Source organism: Hemiscyllium ocellatum, chromosome 9, assembly GCF_020745735.1.
Source record: "Hemiscyllium ocellatum isolate sHemOce1 chromosome 9, sHemOce1.pat.X.cur, whole genome shotgun sequence".
NCBI lineage: Eukaryota > Metazoa > Chordata > Chondrichthyes > Orectolobiformes > Hemiscylliidae > Hemiscyllium > Hemiscyllium ocellatum.
Genome location: NC_083409.1, coordinates 22800357 through 22823754, shown reverse-complemented (window position 1 = coordinate 22823754; position 23398 = coordinate 22800357). Strand labels below are relative to the sequence as shown.

The 23398-nt window shown below is 43.9% G+C and overlaps 1 protein-coding gene across 4 annotated transcripts in view; it reads left to right on the top strand.

Moving 5' to 3' along the window:
- Positions 1 to 23398, top strand: part of rabgap1l (RAB GTPase activating protein 1-like) — a 489306-nt gene that overhangs the window by 414201 nt on the left and 51707 nt on the right. For 3 of the 4 annotated variants that reach the window (XM_060830051.1, XM_060830052.1, XM_060830055.1), the window contains one exon: positions 21337 to 21465. In XM_060830051.1, the coding sequence (XP_060686034.1) occupies positions 21337 to 21465 (129 nt within the window). Of the gene's footprint in view, positions 1 to 5321; positions 5748 to 21336; positions 21466 to 23398 lie in introns of those variants that run through there. The other variant, XM_060830056.1, reaches the window with a different exon arrangement.

Below are 23398 nucleotides of genomic sequence, written 5' to 3'. Positions count from 1 at the left end.
GTGGCACAGTGCCTCTCAGGGCCAGAGACCTGGGTTCAATTCCCAACTCAGGCAACTGTCTGTGTGGAGTCTGCACATTCGCCCAGTTCTGCGTGGGTTTCCTCTGGGTGCTCCAGTTTCCTCCTACCGTCCAAAAATGTGCAGATTAGGTGAATTGGCCACGCTAAATTGCCCGTAGTGTTAGGTTTGGGGTAAACGTAGGGGAATGGGTCTGGGTCGGTTGCGCTTTGGCGGGTCGGTGTGGACTTGTTGGGCCGAAGGGCCTGTTTCCACACTAAGTAATCTTAAAAAAAAGTTTATGATGCATGATAGGGGAATTTTCAAGCATGAACCAAACTAACTACCAAAAAAAGAGGGTACGTGAGCTTGCTACTCCCTCAGACATGCTGCTTTTCCCCATCTTCTGCCAATCCTGGCCACTCACTGTCAGGTCCCTCTGACAGTCCTTGAATCACTGGTGAGTGTTTTTCCCGTATGCATCTCGAAGTCAGTTTCCAAATAAATTCAAGGTTAACGTTATGATTCATGTATTACTTAAGTGGTTTATGTTTCCCTGATGTACTGGACATAGGTGACAGTTTAATTTTAAAGCCTTTATGGCCATACTATTAATGATGCTTCTTGGACATACAGCTGAAAGTTATCTTGAATTACTAGTGTCAAAGTTATGCAGCATAGAAACAGGCCCTTCTGCCCACCATGTCTATGACAGCCAACAAACATCAAGCAAATCCCATTTCCTTGTGTTTTGTCCATAGCCTACTATGCCCTGGCATTAAGTACTTGGGTGCTTTTTAAATGTTGAGAGTACCTGCCAGCACTGCCTCTGGGGCATCACGTTCTATAGTTCTACCACCCTCCGGGTGGGAGATAAAAGCCCTGGGAATTACAGACCAGTCAGTCTGACGTCAGTGGTGGGCAAATTATTGGAGAGGATTCTGAGAGACCAGATTTATGATTATTTGAAAAAGCATAGCTTAATTAGAGATAATCAGCATTGCTTTGTGACGGGCAGTTCATGCCTCAAGACTTATTGAATTCTTTGAGAATGTGACAAAACTCATTTGAAGATGGGACAGTGGATATGATGTATATGGATTTTAGGAAGGTGTCTAATAAGGTTCCCACGCTTAGGCACATTCAAAGTAAGAAGACATGGGATACAGGGAAATGTGGCTGTCTGGACACAGAATTGGCTGGCCCATAGCAGATAGTGGGTAGTAGTAGATAGGAAGTATTCCGCCTGGAGACTTGGATGAGGAAATGGAAGGGTGGTTTAGTAAGTTTGCCGATGATATGAAGGTTGGAGTAGTGGGTAGTGTGGAGGGCTGTTGCAGATTGCAACAGGGCGTTGACAGGATTCAGAGCTGGGCTGAGAAGTGGCAAATGGGGTTCAACCTGATTCATTTTGGAAGGTCAAATTTGGATGCAGAATACAGGGTTAAAAGCAGGATCCTTCACAATTTGGCGCAACAGAAGGATCTTGGAGTCCATGTTCATAGATCCCTTGAAGTTGCTACCCAAGTCGATAGGGTTGTTAAGAAGGCGTATGGTGTGTTGGCTTTCATTAGCAGGGAAAATGAGTTTGAGAGCTGCAAGGTTATGCTGCAGCTCCACAGAGCCCTGGTGAGACCTCATTTGGAATATTGTGTTCAGTTCTGGTCGCCTCATTATCGGAAGGATGTGGAAGCTTGATAGAGGGTGCAGAGGAGATTTACCAGGATGCTGCCTGGACTGGAGGGCATGTCTTTTGATGAAAGATTGAGGGAACTAGGGCTTTTCTTATTAGAATGAAGAAGGATAAGAGGTGACTTGATACAGGTGTACACGATTATGAGAGGAATAGATAGTGTGGATTGCCAGAGACTTTTTCCCATGGTGGAAATGGCTATCACGAGGGGACGTAATTTTTTTAAGGTGATTGCAGGAAAGTTTAGGGGAGATGTCAAAGGCAGGTTCTTTACACACAGTGGTGGGTGTGTAGATTGCACTGCCAGCAGTGATTGTAGAGTCAGATCCATTACGGACATTTAAGCTGCTCTTGGATAGGCACATGGATGCTACTAAAATGAAGGATATATAGGTTAGTTTGATCTTGGAGTAGGATAAAAGGTTGGCTGAACATTGAAGGCCGAAGGGGCTATACTGAGCTGTACTGTTCTGTGTTCTATATTCCTCTTAAACAGCTGCTCCTTACCTTTAAATTTTTGCCTACTAGCCTTGAGACACATCATCCACGGGGAAGCGATTCTTACTCTGTCAATGCTCCTCAATTTTGTATACTCCAGTCAGGTTTTCCCTTCCAAATCCTCCCCTGGAGCAGAGAAGCCTCTTTCTTCTTAACTGAAACCTTCATCCCAGACAACATCCTGGTGAATCTCCTCTCCACCCTCGCCAGTGTAATCACATCTTTTCAATAATGTGGCGATCAGATCTGCTCATAATGTTCCACTTCAGGCCCAACCAATGTTTTATAAAGTTGTAACAAGACTTCGTTTTTCCTATATTCCATGCCCCATCCCATATGCCACCTTTACCACTCTGTCTCGCTGTGCTGAGGCCTTTAGGGATCGATGAACTTGTACACCAAGGTCCCTTTTAATCCTTACTCCTTCCGAAGGGCCACCTACCATTCATTGGGTGTATCCTTCCCTTAGACTTCCCATAATGCATCACCTTGCACTTATCAAGATTAAATTCCATCTTCCATTGCTCTGCCCAATTTACGAGGTGATCGATATCAGACAATAGCCTGAGACCATCTTATTCACTATCAACAACAATCCTGATTTTTGTGTCATTTAAAAACTTACTAATTATACCTTCTACATTAACGTCCAAGTCACTAATTATGTTACCAACAGCAAAGGTCACACCACCGATCACTCTGCTGCACCACTGGTCACAGGCTTCCAATTGAAAAAACAACCCTCCACCACCATGTCTGCCTCTTACTTGCCAATTTGCCTTGGATCCCAAGGGCTCTTATCTTTCAAGTTAAAAATCTCACAACACCAGGTTATAGTCCAACAGGTTGCAATAGTTGTTGGAGTGCTACTCCTTCAGGTAGCGACCTGATGAAAGCTAGAACTTCCAAATAAACCTGTTGGACTATAACCTAGTGATGTGATTTTTAACTTTGTCCATCCCAGTCCAACATCAGCACCTCCACATCATCTTATCTTTTAAGAACAGCCTTCTGTTTGGAACCTTATCAAAGGCTTTACTGATGTCTGTAAACTACAGATGTCAGTAGCATCTGAAGAGCTTTCTAGGACATCCTCCCTCATTACGGCAGTGATGATCTCCTTCATCAATAATGCGTTGCCCCCATCTCTTTCACGTCCTCCCCTATCACACCTGAGGCCTCTATACCCTGGAATGTTGAGCTCCCAGTTCTGTCCTTCTCACGTGCTGATCAAAGCAATAAGTTAATCTGCCTTACTGGTCAAGTTCCTTGCATTAAAATAGATAGTTTAGCTTTGTGGTCCTCTGTTCCTTAACTTGCTCATGTCTTGTCTTCCTTCTGTATCTGACTGAACATTAATCTTGCTCCCAATTTTACATCAAATCTGCCCCATCCACTGAGTTTAAAACCTCCCCAACAGCGTGAGCAAATTTCCTAGCAAGGATATTGAACCATTCTGGTTCCGGGCAAACCTGTCCAGAAACACTCTTAATGATCCAAAAATCTAATGCTCTCCTCCTACACCATCCCTATAGCCATGTGCTTATCTGACCTTTCTTCTTTATCTTATACTCAGTACCTTGTGGTATGGAACTAATCTGGAGATTATCTTCCACTTCAATCTTCAACTGAAGTGTCTAAATTCCTGTTGCACCATCACACGCGCACACACACCTCGGCCTCTAGTGCCATGTTGCGACCTGGTTCAACACATGCAGGAGAAACTCAGCAGGTCTGGGAACATCTGTTCAAATGGAAATAGGGTTTTCAAGTGCAATACGACTCTTCAGAACAGACCACTGGCCTCATTACATACAGCACGTTATTTGACATTGCTGATGTACTATAGAATGATTCCATCTGGTGTTGGAGTCAGCAGTGCAGGTTGTGACATTGTACACTTTGCAGTATTATAAATATCCCTAGCTGTATCTGTACCTACATGTTTCGGCATGTTGGAATTTGCTTTGAGTTAGTTTTTGTGGGGGGAAGAAAGCTGATAGCTGCTATATTGTAATGAGGTAGCTTCTGTCTTTGCTCAGTCATGCTGATGTGCTTTACCTTTCTAATCTATAAAACCTCTAAATAATCCTGTCTAGGTTTTCTAAGCTGTCACACTCACTCTATCTCCTGATTCTGCGGTCTGATCTCCCTGGACTCTCTGTACTGTAGTTACATCACCCAAATACCCACTCAATCTTTCAGTTCTGTGACTTTAGAAATGCCATCTCAGTAAAGGAAGAATAAGAGCCGTCCTGACGCAGCATCATTTGGGATTCAAGGTAAATCCTGCTAGTGTACCCAGAGAACCGGAGACTGGGTGAAGTATCCTTTTTTTAAAAAAAACAACACGAGGCGGCAAAATGACTCCGTGGTTAGCGAGGTTCGATGCTAGCCTCAGGTGACTCTGTGTGGAGTTTGCACCTTCTCCCTGTGTCTGCATGAGTTTCCTCCCACAGTCCAAAGATGTGCAGGTCAGGTGAATTGGCCATGCTCAATTGCCCATAGTGTTAGGTGCATTAGTCCGAGGGAAATGGGTCTTGGCAGGTTACTCTTCGGAGGGTCAGTGTGGACTTGTTGGGCCAAAGGGCTTGTTTCCCCATTGTAGGGAATCTAATCTAAAAATTTGAATCAATCCTTTAAGATTAAACAAAATTCAAGGGTACCAGTCCCTTATAGGGACATGGCAATTTAAGCGATTAATTTTTTGTTGCCAATAACAATTGAAATGTCACTTAGAGATAATCGTTAAAACATGGGGTTTAAAGCAAGAGTCCCCATTACATTGACATACCTCAAACACCAGCAGGGAATTAGATCTGAACCTGACTATCAATTTATACTGTTTACTCAGGGAATGAGAATGAAGGAGTAGCACTGTACTGGGAGGCTGGAAAGCTGAACAAAGCGAGCGAGCCTGACTTCTAACTGAAGCTGCACGGCATTGATAACTGTCTGCAGGGGGTGGTCAGTATGTCAGAGGATTGGACCAGCTGAGAGCTGAGGTGCCTCAGTACAGCCCTCTGTTTCCAGACAGTTCCCATGAGGCATGGGCTTGCATGCTCAGTCACTGGCTCCCTCATTACACATTCACAGCAACGCTGAGAGCAGCAATCATCACATTTCCAGCCAGAGGCGATGAGCTCACCGACTACATTAGCAGGAGCAGCTCTGCCTCAGCTCCTCGGCGTGTGTTTCAACGTGCTGTCATTTTTCTTTTCACCGGGCAACACCATGTCGGCAAACCTGCATTTGCTGCTGACTGACTGGTAGGGGCAAGACGGCCAAATTAACCCCTTTTGTGACCCCCTCCCCCCCACCCCTCAAGTGACTTCCAGTTCACTTTGTCACCTGAACCAGCAAGCTGGATCCATCCTACTTCCTCCTGACGGAAGAGGGGCTTCCCTGTTCTGCCCCTTCCCTCTCGACCGTGCAGAACCCCCGATCCAAAACCCAAGAACCGCAGGATGACAGCCACAAGATGGTGAACGAGTATGCCTGCCGGCTGCTCGAGCTGCTGGGGATGGGCCATCGCTTGTTTGTACCTCGACTGCTGCCGGTGAGTCTCTGGTCTCCGGGAGATTGTGGCTGTCGGGTTCAGGGGTTTGCTAATGGGAGGCAGAGGCCTGCAGCCTGGAATGAATGACGTTTGACAGTCATTCAGCTTATTGATGGCTGCCTGTGGGAGAGAACCCTGAGCATTGAAAGCAGTCAGATTTCTTAAGGATCTGTGCACTGAAAAGCAGCATGAAATCCTTGCATACATTGTTGCCTTGATGTCTGACTGACTGCTTTTGTAAAATAAAATCTGGCACAACTTGTATAACAGGACACTTGACATCCCCTGCTGATATTTAAGGGCTGCAGTTGTCAGCTTGCCTGGTTTGCCCGTGCAGTACCTGAAATGTGAATTGTGGCAGTGTACTTGTGCGGGTTTTTGACAGTGTGCACGCATTGAGTCCTGTGTAAATGGAGCAACCCTGTGCCACTTGGGAGCTGCCTTTGCTTTCATTCATTGGATTAATTAACAAGGTAGTTGTGGAGTTGCTCATGCAAGGACAGGCTGATCATGCCCAAGTGGGGTGTGGTACTGCCACTGGCAAGGAAGCTGGGGATTTACACTGCCAGATGTGGATGAGTTGCAATGATAAACTGAGGTGGCACAGCCAGCAGAGCCAGAGCCAGAGCCCCTTGACCTCCAGCGGTTTGTCTTCACTAATCTGGATTTTCACTCATGAGAGCTGACTATAACAGCAGCGAGACAGTTTGCTGTCTGTTCTCCTCAAACTGCAGTTTGGGAGGCCAACATGGATGTTGGTAACTGTGTAAAGCTAATAAATCTGTTAGAGGTTGTCCCACAGAAGCACCCAGCAATGACTGACTAACGCTCATCAGGATAGTGAGTATGTAGTTTGTTGCTTGTGAATCACGGTTTCAAGTTCCTCCACTAATGACCTTATGGTGAGGGAAGCTGATGGGAGCAGGACAGATTTGCTTGCAGCATCAGTAGGTCCCAAATTAATTTGGGGGTGGGGGGGGCGACGGTGGTTTATGGTAGGACTCCTGAGAGGTAGATGTTAATTGTGGGGCCCTGTCGGCACAGGCTTTTGAGTTGGAGGCTCTGGATTCAAATCCTGTTGCATGTGACTGAATTTGAATAGCAAGGGAGTGCTGCACTATTGGTATCATTCCATTAAAATTATATGAATTAGGAGCGGGAATGGGCCATTTGGCACCTGGGACCAGCTCAGAACTTTTCAATGAAATCGTGGCTGATCTGCTTGTGGCCTGAACTCTAATTTTCTACACCCCAAAAAAAGCCCTTTTTTGACACCCTCATCAATCCATCAAATGAACATTTTGAGATGTGTTGTGAAGCCAAGGCCACACCTGCCTGTTCAGGTAGAGATGTAGAGAATGCCCTTGCCGTCACTAGAACAAATGATCCCGTCATTATGACCGCTATGACACCTGGCTGTGTGCTGGTTGGCCGCCACATTTTCTATAACTGTAGCTGTGATTGTGTGTTTCAAAAATATTTCATTGGATGTTTTGGACCGCATACATATTACTAGAGAGGAGGTGTTTGCAGTCTTCAGGTACATTAAGGTAGATAAATACCCTGGGCCTGATCAAGTCTATCATCTGATGTTGGAGGTTAGCAAAGAATTTGCAGAGACTTTTGCTTCGTCTCTATCCATTTGGTGAAGTTCTGGAAGACTGGAGGGTGGCTGATGTTGTCTCTTTGTTTGAGAAAGATAGCAAAGACAAACCAGGAAATTAGAGGCCAGTGAGCCTGACATCAGTGATAGGCAAGTTGTTAGAGTGGATACTGAAGGATCAACCAAGATTTGGATAGTCAAGATCTGATTAGGGATAGTCAGCATGGATTTGTTTGACGGAAATCAAGTCTGACAAATTTGAATTTTTCGAAGAGGTAACCAAGAAGATAGGACAGTGGATGTTGTCTGTATGGGATTTAGTAAGGCCTTTGACAAGGTCCCACACAGCTGGCTAGTCATGAAGGTTAGGTCGCATGGAATCCAGGGAGGGCTAGCTAATTGGATTCAAAATTGGTTCAATGGTAGCAATCAGAGGTTGAAGGTTGTTTCTCAGACTGGAGGCCTGTGACCAGTGGTGTGCATAGGGGTTGGTGCTGAGACCTTTATTATTTATGTAAATGATCTGGATGCAAGGCATATTAAGTTTGCAATTACAAAATTAGGGGGTATCATTGATAGGTTATCAAAAATTACAGTGGGATCTTAATTCGATGTGGGGGTGAGCTGAAGATTAACAAATGCAGTTCAATTCAGATAATTGTGAGGTGTTGTACTTTAGAAAGTGGGACTTATACAGTAAATAGTGAGGTGTTGTGGAACAGAGGGATCTAGGAGTACAAGTACAGAGGAACCTCAATTATCCAAATGTCAGCTTGTCCGGCAAGATTGCAATGTTCCGATGTTTGGCTACACTGTTACCCAGCATTCAAACATCCGGAATTCGCTTAACTCCCAACCCATGTCCTTTGGATAATTGAGGTTCCTCTGTACATAGTTCTTTGAAAGTGGTGTCACAGGTAGAGTGGGTGGTGAAGAAGGCATTTAGCATGCAGGCATTCATCTGTCAAGGCACTGAGTAGAGGAGTTGGGATATTCAGCCGCCTACTTGCAGAACATTTCAGAGAACACCTCTGCGACACCTGGACCAACCAACCCAACCACCCTGTGGCTCAACACTTCAACTCCCCCTCCCACTCCACCAAGGACATGCAGGTCCTTGGACTACTCCATCACCAGTGGTTGAGGCAGATACAGTAGCAACATTGCAAAACACATTTGGGAAGGGTTGAGGGGGATATGGGCCAAATGCGGGCAATCGGAACTAGCTGCGTGGGCACTATGGTCAGCATGGACTGGTTTGGGCCAAAAGGCCTGTTTCCATGCTGTTACTCTGGGACTCTATGGCTCTAAGCATTGTGGGAATTCCTGAGGTGGTGAATGATACTATTAAAAAATTACATTTCAATTGATGGAAACTAAGTTGAGCAAAAAGGTTAAATTGTGTCCAATCGTTGCTGTAGTTGTGGTGTCATATCTGAACAATCGTTGTGTGAATTCATATTATATCAGACAGAGACTCTAGGACCACAGACTTCAGTCTATCTGGCCACAGCCAGTCTCAACCTTGGTTCAGTAATCTGGTTGGATCTAAACTAGCATCATTTGACCTTGTTGTTATCTTCCAAAACTGCTCAGTACTTGGGATTATCCTGGCACGAACAGAAAATTCTTTAGCTTTTCTCTACAACCAACCCCCTTAACAATTTCTATTTCCCCAATCCACCCTCGATTTGAGCAAGTGGCATAAATTCCTGGACTTCAAAACTGAGGCCATCATCTTAGTTGCGTCTACCACAACCCACCCTTTCTGCTGCCCACCAAACCATGTGCTTCCCCAAGGTTAACCCTTTGTCCCATCCTTGCCTTCTCAATGAGACCCAATTCTTGTTCTCTAAACCCAAAACCTTGAACCACTCAGCTTCCCTTTTGGGCCCTTTCTTAGTGGACATTGCTTCTGAATGCATGTCTGATTTCCTCTTAATGCAGTTGCTGTCGTCCACCTTTCTCAAAAACCTAATCTCCCTGCTCACCCAATCGTCTTTTGTGTAACTCTGTTTGAATCACCCAAGTCTGACTTCTGTCTCTGCCACAGAACTCTGTGACCATCACACATTTGGCTACCTCTTCCTCCTTGAGCTTGCAGTATATGTCACAGTCAACTATATCATCCTTGCAACACCTTTTATCCATTGTCATCAGTCTCATAGATACAGCCCTGGCTTGATTCCACATTCCTGCCAATCACATCCTAAGAACAGTAACCTCGGCATATCCACAGCTGAAACCTTTCTCCAACGTCTCTAGACTCTATTATCCCAATGCTACCCTGTCAGTATGCTACTCCCTCTCCTCCTTAAACATGAACTTGTCTATAACTCTGCTGTCTCTATTTTAATTGCACCAAGTTCCATCATTGATTCGGGCTTCTAATGTAGGATCCTCATCCTCGTGTTTATAAACTTTCCTCGCCTCCCTGCACAATCACCTGACTCTGGCCTTGATAGCATTGCCTAACAATTGGAGGCTGCTTCTTCAGCCACTGAGTCCCATGTTGTGAATCCTGACCTTTGTATCATCACTATCCTTCCCTCCTGTATGACTGTCCGTAAAACCTTTGAAGATTACATGTAACTCTGTGTTATGTCGTCACCTTTCTTTGAGAATATTCTTCTGATTTTAGATCTGTGCATCAAGGACTTGGCAGCGAACAAGCATTGATGTCATTAATCTCCTCTGTTTTCTTCCCCTTGCGCTCTCATTCTCTTGCTTGCATTCTCACCCTCACTTACATGTGCTGTCTCTATTGAAACATTGCTTAATTTAGGAAAGGAGAGGATAATTTTAAATCATGAGTGCTGGAGACCAGTTAGAGTAAAACACCTTTTTTCTCATTGTAACGATCAAGGTGGATACTAAAGATTCAGAATAAATCAGTAAGAACATGAGCAAGCAAGATGGAATAGCAAATTTTCAAATGTGAAGACAAAACAAATGTGCTCTTAATGAGTGCAAAGAATAGAGTGAGATGGTTTCACACTAAACTAATTTAAAGAGGTGCAAGGTGAGTTGAAGTTAACAACATGGAAAATCATGAATTTGGAGGTGTCGTGTTGTGAACAAAGGGGTTAGATGGAATTGAAGGTGACTTGACCAAAAGCCAGCAGTTAATGAGAGTATAGCATTGTGTGATTATTAAGAGCAGTTCAAGAGGAAAGACCAGATTCTCTGGATTGAAACAAAATCTAATTGTGGAAAATGAATATTTAACATTTATTTGAAAAGTAAGTGATCAAGAGCAAACTCAGAATTCTGATCCTTAGGATTATTATGACCCAGAGAAGGCCATTTGGCCCATATTTGCCTCCACCAATTCTGTTATATCACCCTGCGCACTATTTCTATTGAAATAACCATCCAATGCCCATCTTGAATGTCTCCATTGAATCTGCCTGCACCACATTTCCAGGCAGTGCATTCCATATGCTAAACTGCATGAGAGGTTTCGCGCACACGACTTAGTTCTTTTTCTCTTTTACTAGCAGGAACTTTTTCTCCCTATCTATTGTCTAACCTGCTCATAATTTTGAAAATCTCTATCAAATCTCCTCTCAGCTGCCACTTCTCCAACAAGAACAGTCTCACCTTCAAACTATCCTTATCACTCAAGCTTCTCATTACTAGAACCATTCTTGTAAATCACTGTGCACACATTGCAATATGTGTTCACATCCTTCCTATAATGTAGTACTCACAACTGTACACAATAGCCCAGCCGAAGTCTAACAAGTGGGAAGCTAGGGAAAAAATAGCAGGACCTCTAGCATCGACATTTGTATCATCTACAGATACCGGTGAGGTGCCAGAAGATTGGATGTGGCTAATGTGCCTTCTTTTAAGAAAGGCTATAAGAAGCAGCCTCTGAACTGTAGGCTGGTGTGTCTGTCAGTAGTGGGTGAGTTGTTGGAGAGGCAAGGAGTATTTAGGGATGGTCAGAATGGCTTTGTGTGTGGGAAATCATGGTTCACAAACTTGGTTGACTTTTCTGCGGATGTGACCGAAAAGATTGAGGGCAGAGCGCAGTAGACATCTACATAGACTTTAGAAAAGCATTCTGCATGGTAGACTGGTCAGTAACATTGGAGCACATGAGGTTCAGGGAGTTTGCTCACTGAATACAAAATTGGGTTGACAGTAAGAGACAGGATAATGGTAAAGGGCTATTTTTTTGGACTGGAGGTCTGTAACCAGCAGTATTCTGCAGGGATTGGTGCTGGGTCCACTCTTGTTATTTAATATGAACAATTTGGATGAGAATTTAGGAAGCGTGGTTCATAAGTTTGCAGACATCACCAAAATTGAACACATGAAGGAGGTTATCTAAGGTGACAAAAGAATCTAGACGAATTGGGCGAATGGGCCGAGAAGTGGCAGATGGAGTTAAATTTGGAGTAATACAATGTATTACATTTTTGTAAAACAAACAAGGGCTGGACTTTATATAATAGAGCCCTGGATAATGTTGCCCAATAGGGAGACCTCGGGTTTCAGGCACATAGTTTGTTGAAAGCTGTGTCACAGGTAGGCTGGTAACAAAGGCATTTAACATGCTTACCTTAATTGCTCACTCCACTGAGTATAGGAGTTGGGATATCATGTTGAGTTGAGCAGGATGTTGATGAGGACTGTTCTGGAGTACTGTATCCACTTCTGGTCACCCTGTTATAGGACGGATATTAAATTATAGAGGGTTCAAAAAAAATTTACAAGGATGCTACTGGGACTGGAGGGCTTGAGTTATAAGGATAGTCCGATCCTTTTTTTTTCCCCTGGAGGGTAGAAGGTTGAGGGGTGACCTTATCAGGTTTACAAAATCTTAAGGGGCATAGATAAGGTAAAAAGCCAAGGTAATTTCCTGAGGTAGGGGACTTCAAAACTAGAGGGCATATTTTTAAGGAGAGAAAAATTGAAAAGGGACCTGAAGGGGAACGTTTTCATACAGTATCTGGAATGAACTACCAGAGGAAGTAGTAGATGCAGATATAGTTCGAACATTTAAAAGACATTTTGGACAGGTACATGAATTGGAAATGTTTAGAGGGAGATAGGCCAGATGCAAGCAAGGGGGTGGGGGCTAGTTCAGTTTGGGGGCTAGTTCAGTTTGGAGAAACGTGGTTGGCATGAATGAGTTGAACCTAAGGGTTTGATTCCGTGCTGTATGACTGACTCTTATACAAATTTAACGTCCTTGCTCATGTTCTCTATGCCCCTATTCATGAAGTTGAGGACACTGATCTATTAACCACTGTCTCCATCTATTCTGCAACCTTCAGTGATCTGTGTACATGCACACACCAATCCCTCTGTTCTTGAAGCTTTTGCATTGTTCTCCTGTTGTCTTCCAAGGTTCTTCTGATCAAAATGTTAGTTTAACACATCAGTGATACTCCTACCTACATGTATAAATCCCTTGCTTGGTCTCTGATCAGCCTTGCATTCCTTTAACCACACTCTTACTGTTTGTGTCTATATACTTTGGGATCTCCCTTTTTGTATTAGCTGCTAGTCCACTTCTCATAATTCCTCTTTGCTTCTGTTACTTGCTTTTGTACCCCCATCCAAATCTTTGTTTCAGTTGGCTCTCAAATGTATTTTCTGCTTCATGCCTGTTAGAGCTCTGGGTGGATAAGTAACTAGGCTCTGGTGGCAGGTACACGGTGTTGTTCGAAGAAGGTACAATCTTGGGTCTCAATTTTTTTTCAGCATTCCTGACTGCCTCAATAGTGATGCTGTACTGGAGAGTAGCTCTGGAACATTGTGTCCTCCCAAAGATGTACCGGCTGACTAACTTGTCCAGTGTCCAATTCAAATCAATAATTCAGGATCAAATTAATGAGTATTCAGAGATACAAGGTTAATTGAGGATAGCCATTATGCATTTACTGAAAACTGTGTAGTATCCAGGTTTGCTCTCCGCACAATAGTTGATTTGTTTAAGTGTCTAAGGCGCGGTGTTGAACTTTGTAGATGACAACTAGGGATGTGAGGGGTTGGCAAATGTGACCATTTCAGGAAGATGCAAGCGCTGAATGAGCTTTTCAGGAGGGTACAGATATAGGATGAGGCCACTCAGCCTTTCATACCTTCATACCTGCTCTGCAATTCAATGGGATCATGGCTGACATGATTTGGCTTTAATTCCACTTTCCTGCCAGCACTCCGTAATGTTTGACTCCCTTACCTGTCAAATATCTGTCGAACACAACCTTGAATATTTTCCACATTCACTGTTCTGAGGAAGAGAATTCCACAGATTAATGACCATCTCAGATCAGAGATGGTCCTCATCTTCCTTAAATGACAGACGCCTTTTTATTTTTAAACCCTGTTCCTGAATTCTAGCTTTCTCTAAAAGAAGCGCCCTCTGCATACACCTTTTTGAATCCCCTCAGAATCTCTCATGCTTTTGTAGGATGATCTTTCATTCTTTATGCTCCACTGGATAAAGGCCCAACGTGCTTTCCCCATCGTAAAATAGTGCCTTCATCTGAGGAACTGATCAAGTAAACCTCCTCTGACCTGCGAACACAAGTGTCCCATTTCAAATAGGAGGCCCAGAACTGCACACTGTAGCAGAATGTGCAACATACACTTCAGGAAGTTGCAGGGTCATTAGCAGAGGGGCCAAATGAGTGGCAGATACAACGTTCAGCACAATTCACGACTTCACAGATAATGAAGCAGTCTCTATCCAAGTGCAGTAGAGCTAGTCAATATCCAGGCTTGGGCTGAAAAGTGGTAAGTAACATTTGGACCACACAAATGCCAGGCAATGACCATCTCCAGTAAGAAATGATTGAGCCATCTCTCTGATTTTCAGTGGTGTTACCATCAGTCACGCTGGGTTGGCTATGGTACACGTTCCAGAGTCAAGGGCCAAGCTCATTCTGTTCCAATTTCAGCTGGTTCTTAATTAAGCTACTGTTGCAATGAATACATAAGTTGCTCAAAAGCTTCCAACTTCAGGAAGTGTTAATTTCTCTTCAAGCCATTTACAGCCTAAATTAGATTTGCAGTAATTGAAGGTTTAGACATTTCCTTGCCCAGCAAATGCACGCGCTCACTGCAAGCAATCAACCAATCAATTGTGATTCATGTTGGTCACCACAGATCTATATCTGTCTAATATAAGTTATTCCATCCCTCCTTCATGTCTAACATGTGACTATTGATGTCACTGCTATATCACCATCTCATGATCTTATCCATTCTCATTTCCTGAGGAAACCCAGAAACAGTGTTTGAAACAAATGGTACAGATACATTAAAGGGCATAGTAAATAAGGGAGGGAGAAGTAGAAAAGTCTGATAGATTTAGAACAAAGAAAAATGGTCCTGTAGACGTGTGGAGAGATTTGCCAGCATAGACTATATGGGCCAAATGGCCTCTTTCTATGCAGTATGTGCTACATCTATAATCCTATATATGACTACCTGCTGCTGTTCAAACTCACTCTCTCTCCCAGTGCCTGTTTCCTATCATACTCTTACTTGCGGAGCATCATTTCCCACAACAATCAAATCACTAATACCCCTTCTGTTGGGTGAGTCTTCGATGTTGGTTACCGAGCATTTTTTTCGTTGTTGCATGGCTGATATTTGTAGCATTGGTGAACAGGGTTCCAAGAATATCTTTTTAAACCTCTAATTTGTTATGACTATTTCCGTTTCCTCCCTGGTTTGTTCACAGTAATGTCTGAGACTTTTGGAATCTCCTGGAATGAAAATTTGGATTGGTTAGCCTAATATAGATTTTAGAAGTCACTGATTTTTGGTTTTTTTTTTGTTTTTCCTGTATTTTATGCAATAAACTTTATCATTTTTCAAAACTTTGTGGCTATAAGCATGGTAATGAATGATTGCTAGTATTGTACTGCTGTTTTTTAAAAAAAAATGGTTCAGAGGCTAAGTAATTGTAAGCCAGTCAGCCTAACCTCAATGTTGGGCAAATTCTGAGAAATAATATAAACCTTCATTGAGAAAGGCAAATAGATTGCAGCACCCAAATGCCAGGCAATGACCATCTCCAATATGAGACAATCTAACCACTGGGCCTGGTCATTCAATGGTATTACCATGACTGAATCCCCCAGGATCCCTGAGGTTACCATTAAACAACACCTCAACTGGACTCGCCACATAAACTCTGGCTAAAAGAGTAGATTTAGATTAGATTCCCTACAGCGTGGAAACAGGCCCTTCGGCTCAACCAGTCCACACCGACCTTCCGAAGAGTAACCCACCCAGACCCCTTCTCTATATTTGCGCTGACTAATGCATCTAGCACTATGGACAAATTAGATCAGATGCTCGGAATACTATGGTGAATAACTCGCCACCTGACTCCCCAAAGCCTGTCCATCAAATCAGGATTGTGATGGAATGCTACCCACATGCCTGGATGGACGAACAACACTCTAAGCTTGACACTATCCAGGACAAAGCAACCTACTTGATTGGCACCACATTCACTCTGTCCACCACTGACACTCAGTACACATAGCTGTTACTATCTACAAGATGCACTGTGGAGATTTGCCAAAGATCCTGAGACAACGCCATCTAAATCCATGGCTACATCCATCCCAAAGGACAAGGGCAGCAGATACATGGGAGCACCACCACCTGCAAGTTCCCCTCCAAGCCAATCACCATCCTCACTTGGAAATCTATCCCCATTCCTTCAATCTGGGTTGCAATCCTGGAATTCTGTCTCTGAGGGCATTGAGTCAACTTAGAGCACAGGCTGCGGTGGTTCAAAAAGGCAGCTCACCACCATCTTCCTGAGCAACCAGGGACAGGCACCAAAAACTGGCCAGCGAGCAACACCCACCTCGCATGAGTGAATTTTTAAAAAACATCAGGGTTAGAATTTGGTTAAATTAGATTCCCTACAGCGTGGAAACCAAGTCCTTTGGCCCAACAAGTCCACACCGACCCTCAGATTAACCCACCCAGACCCATTTACCCCTGACTAATGCACCTAACACTGTGCAATTTAGCATGGCTAATTCACCTGACCTGCACATATTTTGGACTGTGGGAGGAAACCAGAGAACCCGGAGGAAACCCATGCAGACACTGGGCAAGTGTGCAAACTCCACACAGACAGTCACCCGTGGTTGGAATCGAACCTCTGTTCTTGGCTCTGGGAGGCAGCAGTGCTAACCACTGAGCCACTGTGCTGCCCCAAGATCCACAATTTGACCCTGTTATTGAAGTAAACTGTCGCTGACAGGAAGGTATTAGGGATTGGAGAAAGGTAGCCATTGGAATTCCAAATCATCAGCTGTTCCAAACCGGATCTGTAAAAGAGAAATAGTTAACCTTGGCATAAATGGGCAGATCAAGAGGACACCAATTTAACCATGGAATTTGAGGAGTCGTGAGAAGCATCTTTAAGCAGAGACTGGCTGGGATCTGGAATGGGCTGACTCAAAGTAATCAAGGCAGAGCCTATTGTGGCTTTGAAAAGGGAACTGGTTGGAAGGGTGGGGTTGCAATTGTCGAATTGTAGGGGAAATGGCAGGGTCATGGGACTAGCTAAACTGCTGTTACAAAGAGCTGGCATGTGCTTAATTGGCCGAATGATCTCTAGACATACAGTATCCATTCAAGTGTGAGATAATGTGTTTGTGAGAGCAGACAGGCAAGGGAGTACACACTAGATTGTGGGATGTTGAATCGTCTAAAGGAACAGAATCACCCTGAAGCCTATGTCCACTGATCCCTGTAGATAGCAGCGGGTGGAGCAGACTTTCAAGGTCATGAGCATTAAATTTTATTGTAACGTGTACTCAAGTACAGGGATATAGGAGTACATGTGAAAAGTTTACTGTCACCATTCACTGTGCCACCTTAGATACAAGGTATCTGTGTGAAAAATTTTAGGTTCAAAAGTAGGAAAATAAAGAATTAAATTTAAAACTTCAGCATTACAGGTCTTGTCAGTAGAAAGTAGAAAAAGTTTAAAAACTTCAAATTAGTTATAATTCCATATTTAGTCAGGATTTGGATATAGGTCCTGGTAACTGCATTACCAGAATGACACAATCCCACCAGAGACAAGGGGAGACTTTTGAGGATTTTGTCAGGAAAGTGAAGTTTTAGCTTTGAGGATTGATTGGATTAGCCCTAGGGACTCTTTCCTTTTGGGAAAGAGGAGGCCGAGGGGAGCTTTGATTGAGGTGTGTAAAGTGATGAGGGGCCTGGATGGGAAGGACTGATTTCCATCAGGGAGGGCAATAACCAGGGCACATCACTTCTCAAGTAAGTAATAATTGGATGGATTCCAGTGGAGTTGTGGGAGGCTGCTTCCCCCAATAGCTGGTGAAGGATGAACTCAGTTTGATAGGGTCAAGAGGCAGCAATCCACATGTATATTAAGTCTTAAATATGCTCTGACCTATAGGGGCTGCATGTCAAGAGCTATGAAATTGGATTGGCTGGCTAGCTGTTTATTGACCATCACAGCTCCCAGGGGATGAACAACTTCCTTCAGTAATGTAGATTAATGATTTATTACATGTCAAATCTCTCCTGCCATTCTCTGCATTTACACATTTTAAGTCTGAGACCAGGTCACATGAAACCAGGTAACAGTCAACAGGTTTATTTGAAGCTGCACGCTTTTGGAACCCCTGCTCCTTCCTCAGGCAGTGAGTGAGAGCGAATGCATTAGACAGAATTTAAACGATCAAAGGGTCATACAATTTAAGAATGTATTGAACAAACCTAAATGAATATTAAGTCTTTAATCAGTTAGAATGGAGATGCAGGTTTTGATATGTAAATTCCAGAATTTCTTTGAAGTTATGCGGGCAGTGACTTAAGATTTTATCAGAATAAGGGTGACACCTCTGGTCAGACAATGCATTTCAGGTGTGAGGGCATGTTTCAAATCTGTTTGGATCTCATCCTGGAGTCAGATTGGTTTTATTTCCAAAGGAGGAATTTATAAAATGCCATATTGACTGACTGACTGACTGACTCTGCAGATTGGGTGCTTTTTGAACATAATAGAATATATCTGCAAATAGAAACCTGCAAATTTACCCATAGATTTGTGTTGGGGGCTGGAGGGAAGAGACAGTGTGTGTATATGTATGAGAGGGAGTACATACCTGTGAGAGTGTGTCTCTGTATGTTTGAGTGTATAGCGTGGTGGGGTTACCTGCAGTGTGACATGAACCCTAACAGATGAATGGACACCATGCAGCAATCCCCAGACAGGGATGCTCCTTCCCAGTGGAGAAACACTTCAGTAGTCAAGGATATTCCACCTCGGATCTTCGGGTAAATGTCCTCCAAGGTGAACTTTGGGGGACACAACAATGCATCATTGCCAACCAGAGGCTGATACCCATGTTCAGTACTCATGAAGATGGCCTCAACCGGAATCTTGGGTTCATGTCACACTGTAGGTGACCCCACCACGCTATACACACACACTCACAGGCGCATACATACATACATACACAGCCTCTCAGTCTCTCTCTCTCTCCTCGCTTGCTCTCGCTCCTCTGTCTGTCTGTCTCTCTCCTCTCTCTCCTTCTGTCTGTCTCCCTCTCGCGTTCGCCCTCTCGCGCGCCTGCTCTCCCCCTCTCGCTCACTCGTGCCCCCTCTCCCCCTAGACACTCAGGCAATGTAACATTTATAAATTCCTACTTTGGGAATAAAACCAGTCTGCCTCCAGGATGAGATGCAAACAGATTTGAAACATGCTGAAAATGTGTTGCTGGAAAAGCACAGCAGGTCAGGCAGCATCCAAGGAGCAGGAGAGTCGACGTTTCGGGCATGAGCCCTTCTTCACATAGCCTTACACCTAAAATGCATTGTCTGAGCTGAGGTAAAAAGTGAGGTTTGCAGATGCTGGAGATCAGAGCTGAAAATGTGTTGCTGGTTAAAGCACAGCAGGTCAGGCAGCATCCAAGGAACAGGAAATTCGACGTTTCGGGCCAGAGCCCTCCTTCAGGAATGAGCTGAGGTGTCACCCTCATTCTGATAGAACCTGAAGTTATGTTGGGCCAGTGACTCAAAAGAAATTCTGGAATTTATGTATTAATCAGACAAAACCTGTACTGCCATTCTAACTGATTAAGGACTTAATATCCACCTAGGTTTGTTCAATACGTTCTCATAAATTGTATGACCTTTGATCTTAAATTCTGTGTTCGATACATTCTCTCTCACTAGCTACCTGAGGAAGGAGCAGTGACACTGAAAGCTTGCAGTTTGAAATAAAGTTGTTGCACTATAACCAGCTGTCATTTGATTTTTGACTTTGTCCACCCCTGTCCAGCACCGGCACCTTCACATCATGGCTATCATTTACACATTTAGCCCAACATGTTTGCAGTCTGCGCCTTTGGGGTCATTTTTCCATGCTGTTAGTATTCCGTTTCTGAATCCATGTAGTTAATATTGAATTGCAGGCTATAGGGATTCCGTCTACTGTCTTTTGATGCACTTCAGTGTGCTTTCCCTGCTTGTCCCAGTTTGACAATATTGCAAACAGGGTCAAGTAAGGTTTATAGTCGCAGATGTAAATTGAAGAGTGCAAAGTAGGAGATGAGGGCAAAAAAATGACATTAGCTGGGAACATTATTCGGAAGAGTAATGCTTTTGAGAGAGAGAGAGAGAGGGGAGAAAGATCATCAGGGAACGTAAGGCTGATTTAAGAAATCCTTGTAGAGGCAGACAATGTGGCTGAGGTAAGAAATGCTTTAATAAACCCAGACATGAAGATGTGAATGCTGTGAAGGAAGAAGATCTCTGAAAGTTGAGAGGATAAAATGGTTAAAGAACAGCTCCCAGAGTAGAAACAATGCAATGCATTCAAAGAAGTCACGATTGTAACTTGAGGCTCTGACTGTAATCTTCCAATCGTCATTAATGTGGGGAAAAATGCCAAGGACTGGAAGCTGCAAATGTTACATGGCTGTTCAACCAAAGGAAGTAGGAGAAACCTGTCCACTGGTCAGTCAGCATAACATTAAGCATGGAGGACCCATACCTTACCATAATTCTAGAAACTATTAATTGGAGTTTGGAAGTTCCTGCGTTAATAAATAACAGCCAGCAGGCATTGACTGAAGGTGAACGGTGACTGGTAAATTTGAGGGAAAGAGTTGCTATTGTATTGGCTGAGGCTTTTGGCAAACTTACTGCATAATCGACTGCAAGAATGAAGCTCCCATGATTAAGGGACGGTGGCAATATTGGTATGAGATTGGCTAAGGAGTGGAAAGCAAAGAGTAGCAGTGCGTAGTTGCATTGGTTTTTTTTCCCCTCACCAAAAGTATGCACTGGAGCCAATGTTCCTTTTCAAAAATATGAATTAACTTGGCTTGATGGAGAGGCATAATTTCAAAGTTTGCAGATGCAACAAAGCCTGATTGCTCCCGCCACAAAGACCTATCTAGCTGCTGTTTCCATCCCTCTCCCTGGCAACAGTTTGGGACAAAACCAGTCTGCTTGTATACTTAGTGTTTTTCAGTTGACTCTTGAGGTGTGGTTCCAACTGCGCATCCATCTTGTCACTAAGGCTGCCTGTTTCGACCTCTGCAATGTTCTGCAACAATGTCGCATCTCGGCTGATGTGTTCCTGAAACAGATTTGCGTTTTGATTCCCCACAAGGTTTGCACTCCTGAACAACACCCCCAGCTCCCCGCACCAACTTTGTAACCTTGAGGTAGCCATAATTTTGACAAAGCCCCCAATCGAATTAAGACACCTCAACGTGTTGTGGAAGAGTGTTCAGCTTTTTTTTTGTGTGTGGGGTTATGGCAGACCTTGCCTGGTGTCGGTAGTGTTTACAAACTGAAGAGCTCTGGTTTTTAGAAGTGTCAGGTCTCCCTCTTTCAATAAATGCTGCGGATTGGAAACAATTTCACTGCTGAATTTCATGCTAAATGTCTAATGCACTGTTGTGAGGCTGCAGCTCATATTTGGTTTTCTCTTCCTAGACTTCGAAAGAGGACTTGCTGCAGGCTGACTTTGAAGGAGCACTGAAGTTCTTCCGCGTCCAGTTGCCAAAACGCTATAGGGCTGAGGAAAATGCCAGGAGACTAATGGAGCAAGCCTGTAATATAAAGGTAAGTTATTGCATGGGTGGGAGTCATGGAGCAAAGAGCAATTGGGAATTACCTGCATCACTTGGACACATCCAAGTGAGATTAGATTAGATCAGATTCCCTACAGTGTGGAAACAGGCTCTTTAGCCCAACAAGTTCATACCAACCCTCCAAAGAGCAACCCACCCAGACCCATTTCCCCTCTGACTAACACACCAAACACTACGGGCAATTTAGCGTGGCCAATCCACCTGACCTGCACATCTTTTTAGATTGTGGGAGGAAGCACCCAGAGGGGGGCCACGCAGACACGGGGAGAATGTGCAAACTCCACACAGGCAGTTCCCCCCGAGGCTGGAATTGAACCTGGGACCCTGTTGCTGTGAGGCAGCACTGCTAACCACTGAGCCACCATGTCACCCACTTCAGTACGCGAACAAACAAAAGTTCATACGGTTGGTTTAATGAGCAAAGTGCCGACACTATTAATCAGGAAAGCGTCTTCAGATTTTGATCCAGGAATTAACTGAAGTTATACTCAGTACTGTGCAACACTGAAGAAGCAGCTACACAAGACTTGTATATCAATAATCCAGGTCATTTATAGGATAAATGAAAAAGGCCATACTTTAATCTTGTTGCATTCATGAAGAAAAAAATTGTTATTAAACATTTTTAAAAATTATTTAATCTCCTGGTCTCCATCCTATTAACACAGATCCTTTGTTCCTCCTGCCTCCACACCCCTCCCACTGACTCAAATACTTTTACACTTCCCACCAGTTCTGGTCAAAGGTCATTGAGCTGAAATATTTACACTGCTTCTCTCACCACAGCTGCTGCCAGACTTACCGAGTGTTTCCATTTCTCTCGTTTGCTGCTGTCCTTTCATTAGTAAATGAAAGCCGAGCGTTCCCTTTCCACGGCACACAATTAGTTTTTTAAATAGTGAAACAAATCAGGTTATGACTTTGAAAGTTGGGAATAAATACCAACGCTCTCTACGTCCACCACTGGAACCCAGCTGCTGACAGATGAGAGATGACTGACTTTGGAGTTATGGGTTTCCAAATCTGCCCCCCTGGGGGTTTTCCTCCCTGAATGTCTGTTTTGGGGACTTGTGGATAGAAAGTCATTGTTATGATTTGTCACACTTTCATAACTGCACCATGGAACTGCCTGAATGATCGGAGGAACCACTGAACCTTGATGTGTCTTTTTTTTCACTCTTTGTTCAAATGATTCCAGTTACTCTACCAGGAATTCAGTTGCTGATATGGGTCTGCCATTTGCACAAATCTCTGTCCCTTGCCATCAATGCTTGTCTAAAGGTGCACCTTGAGGAGATCCTTTTCTCTGCTTCTGAGAACTGCACAGCCCTGAAATGGAATCAGAAATTGCGAGGAAAAACTCAGCAAGTCAGGCAGCATCTAAATTCTTCAGATTGTTCTGTGAGGCTCTCTACATCTACTTCCTGTTTAGCACATACACGTCAATGAGGTTCCTTCACTTTTTTTTGCCCCTGTGTAAAGCAGCCCCTCAGTGAATTCACCTGCAACCAGCAAGCGTGTGCGCATGCGCACGCACACAAACATTTGTTCAGCCACTCTGTTGACCTTGTTGCCTGACACACTGGCTGTGTGTGACTCCAAAGCTGCAACAGTGTGGTTAACTGCCGTCTTAAATGGCTCAGCAAGTCTTTCAGTTCAGTGGCAATTAGGGGTGGTACCACAGCCATGAAAAGAATAAAATCTCTTTGCTGTTCACCTGGGCTCTTGAGTTGTGTCTCTTGTTCACTTCCTGGTTTAGCTTCCACATTCCAGGCTCTCTTGTGGGGGAGGTCCAATTTCTTTTCTTTCATCCTCCCCTATCTAGCTCAATCCTGAATGCCTGTAATCCCTGTCCTCTTAAATTGTTGTTTTAAAGCCATCCCTTCTCTCATATCACCTTACCT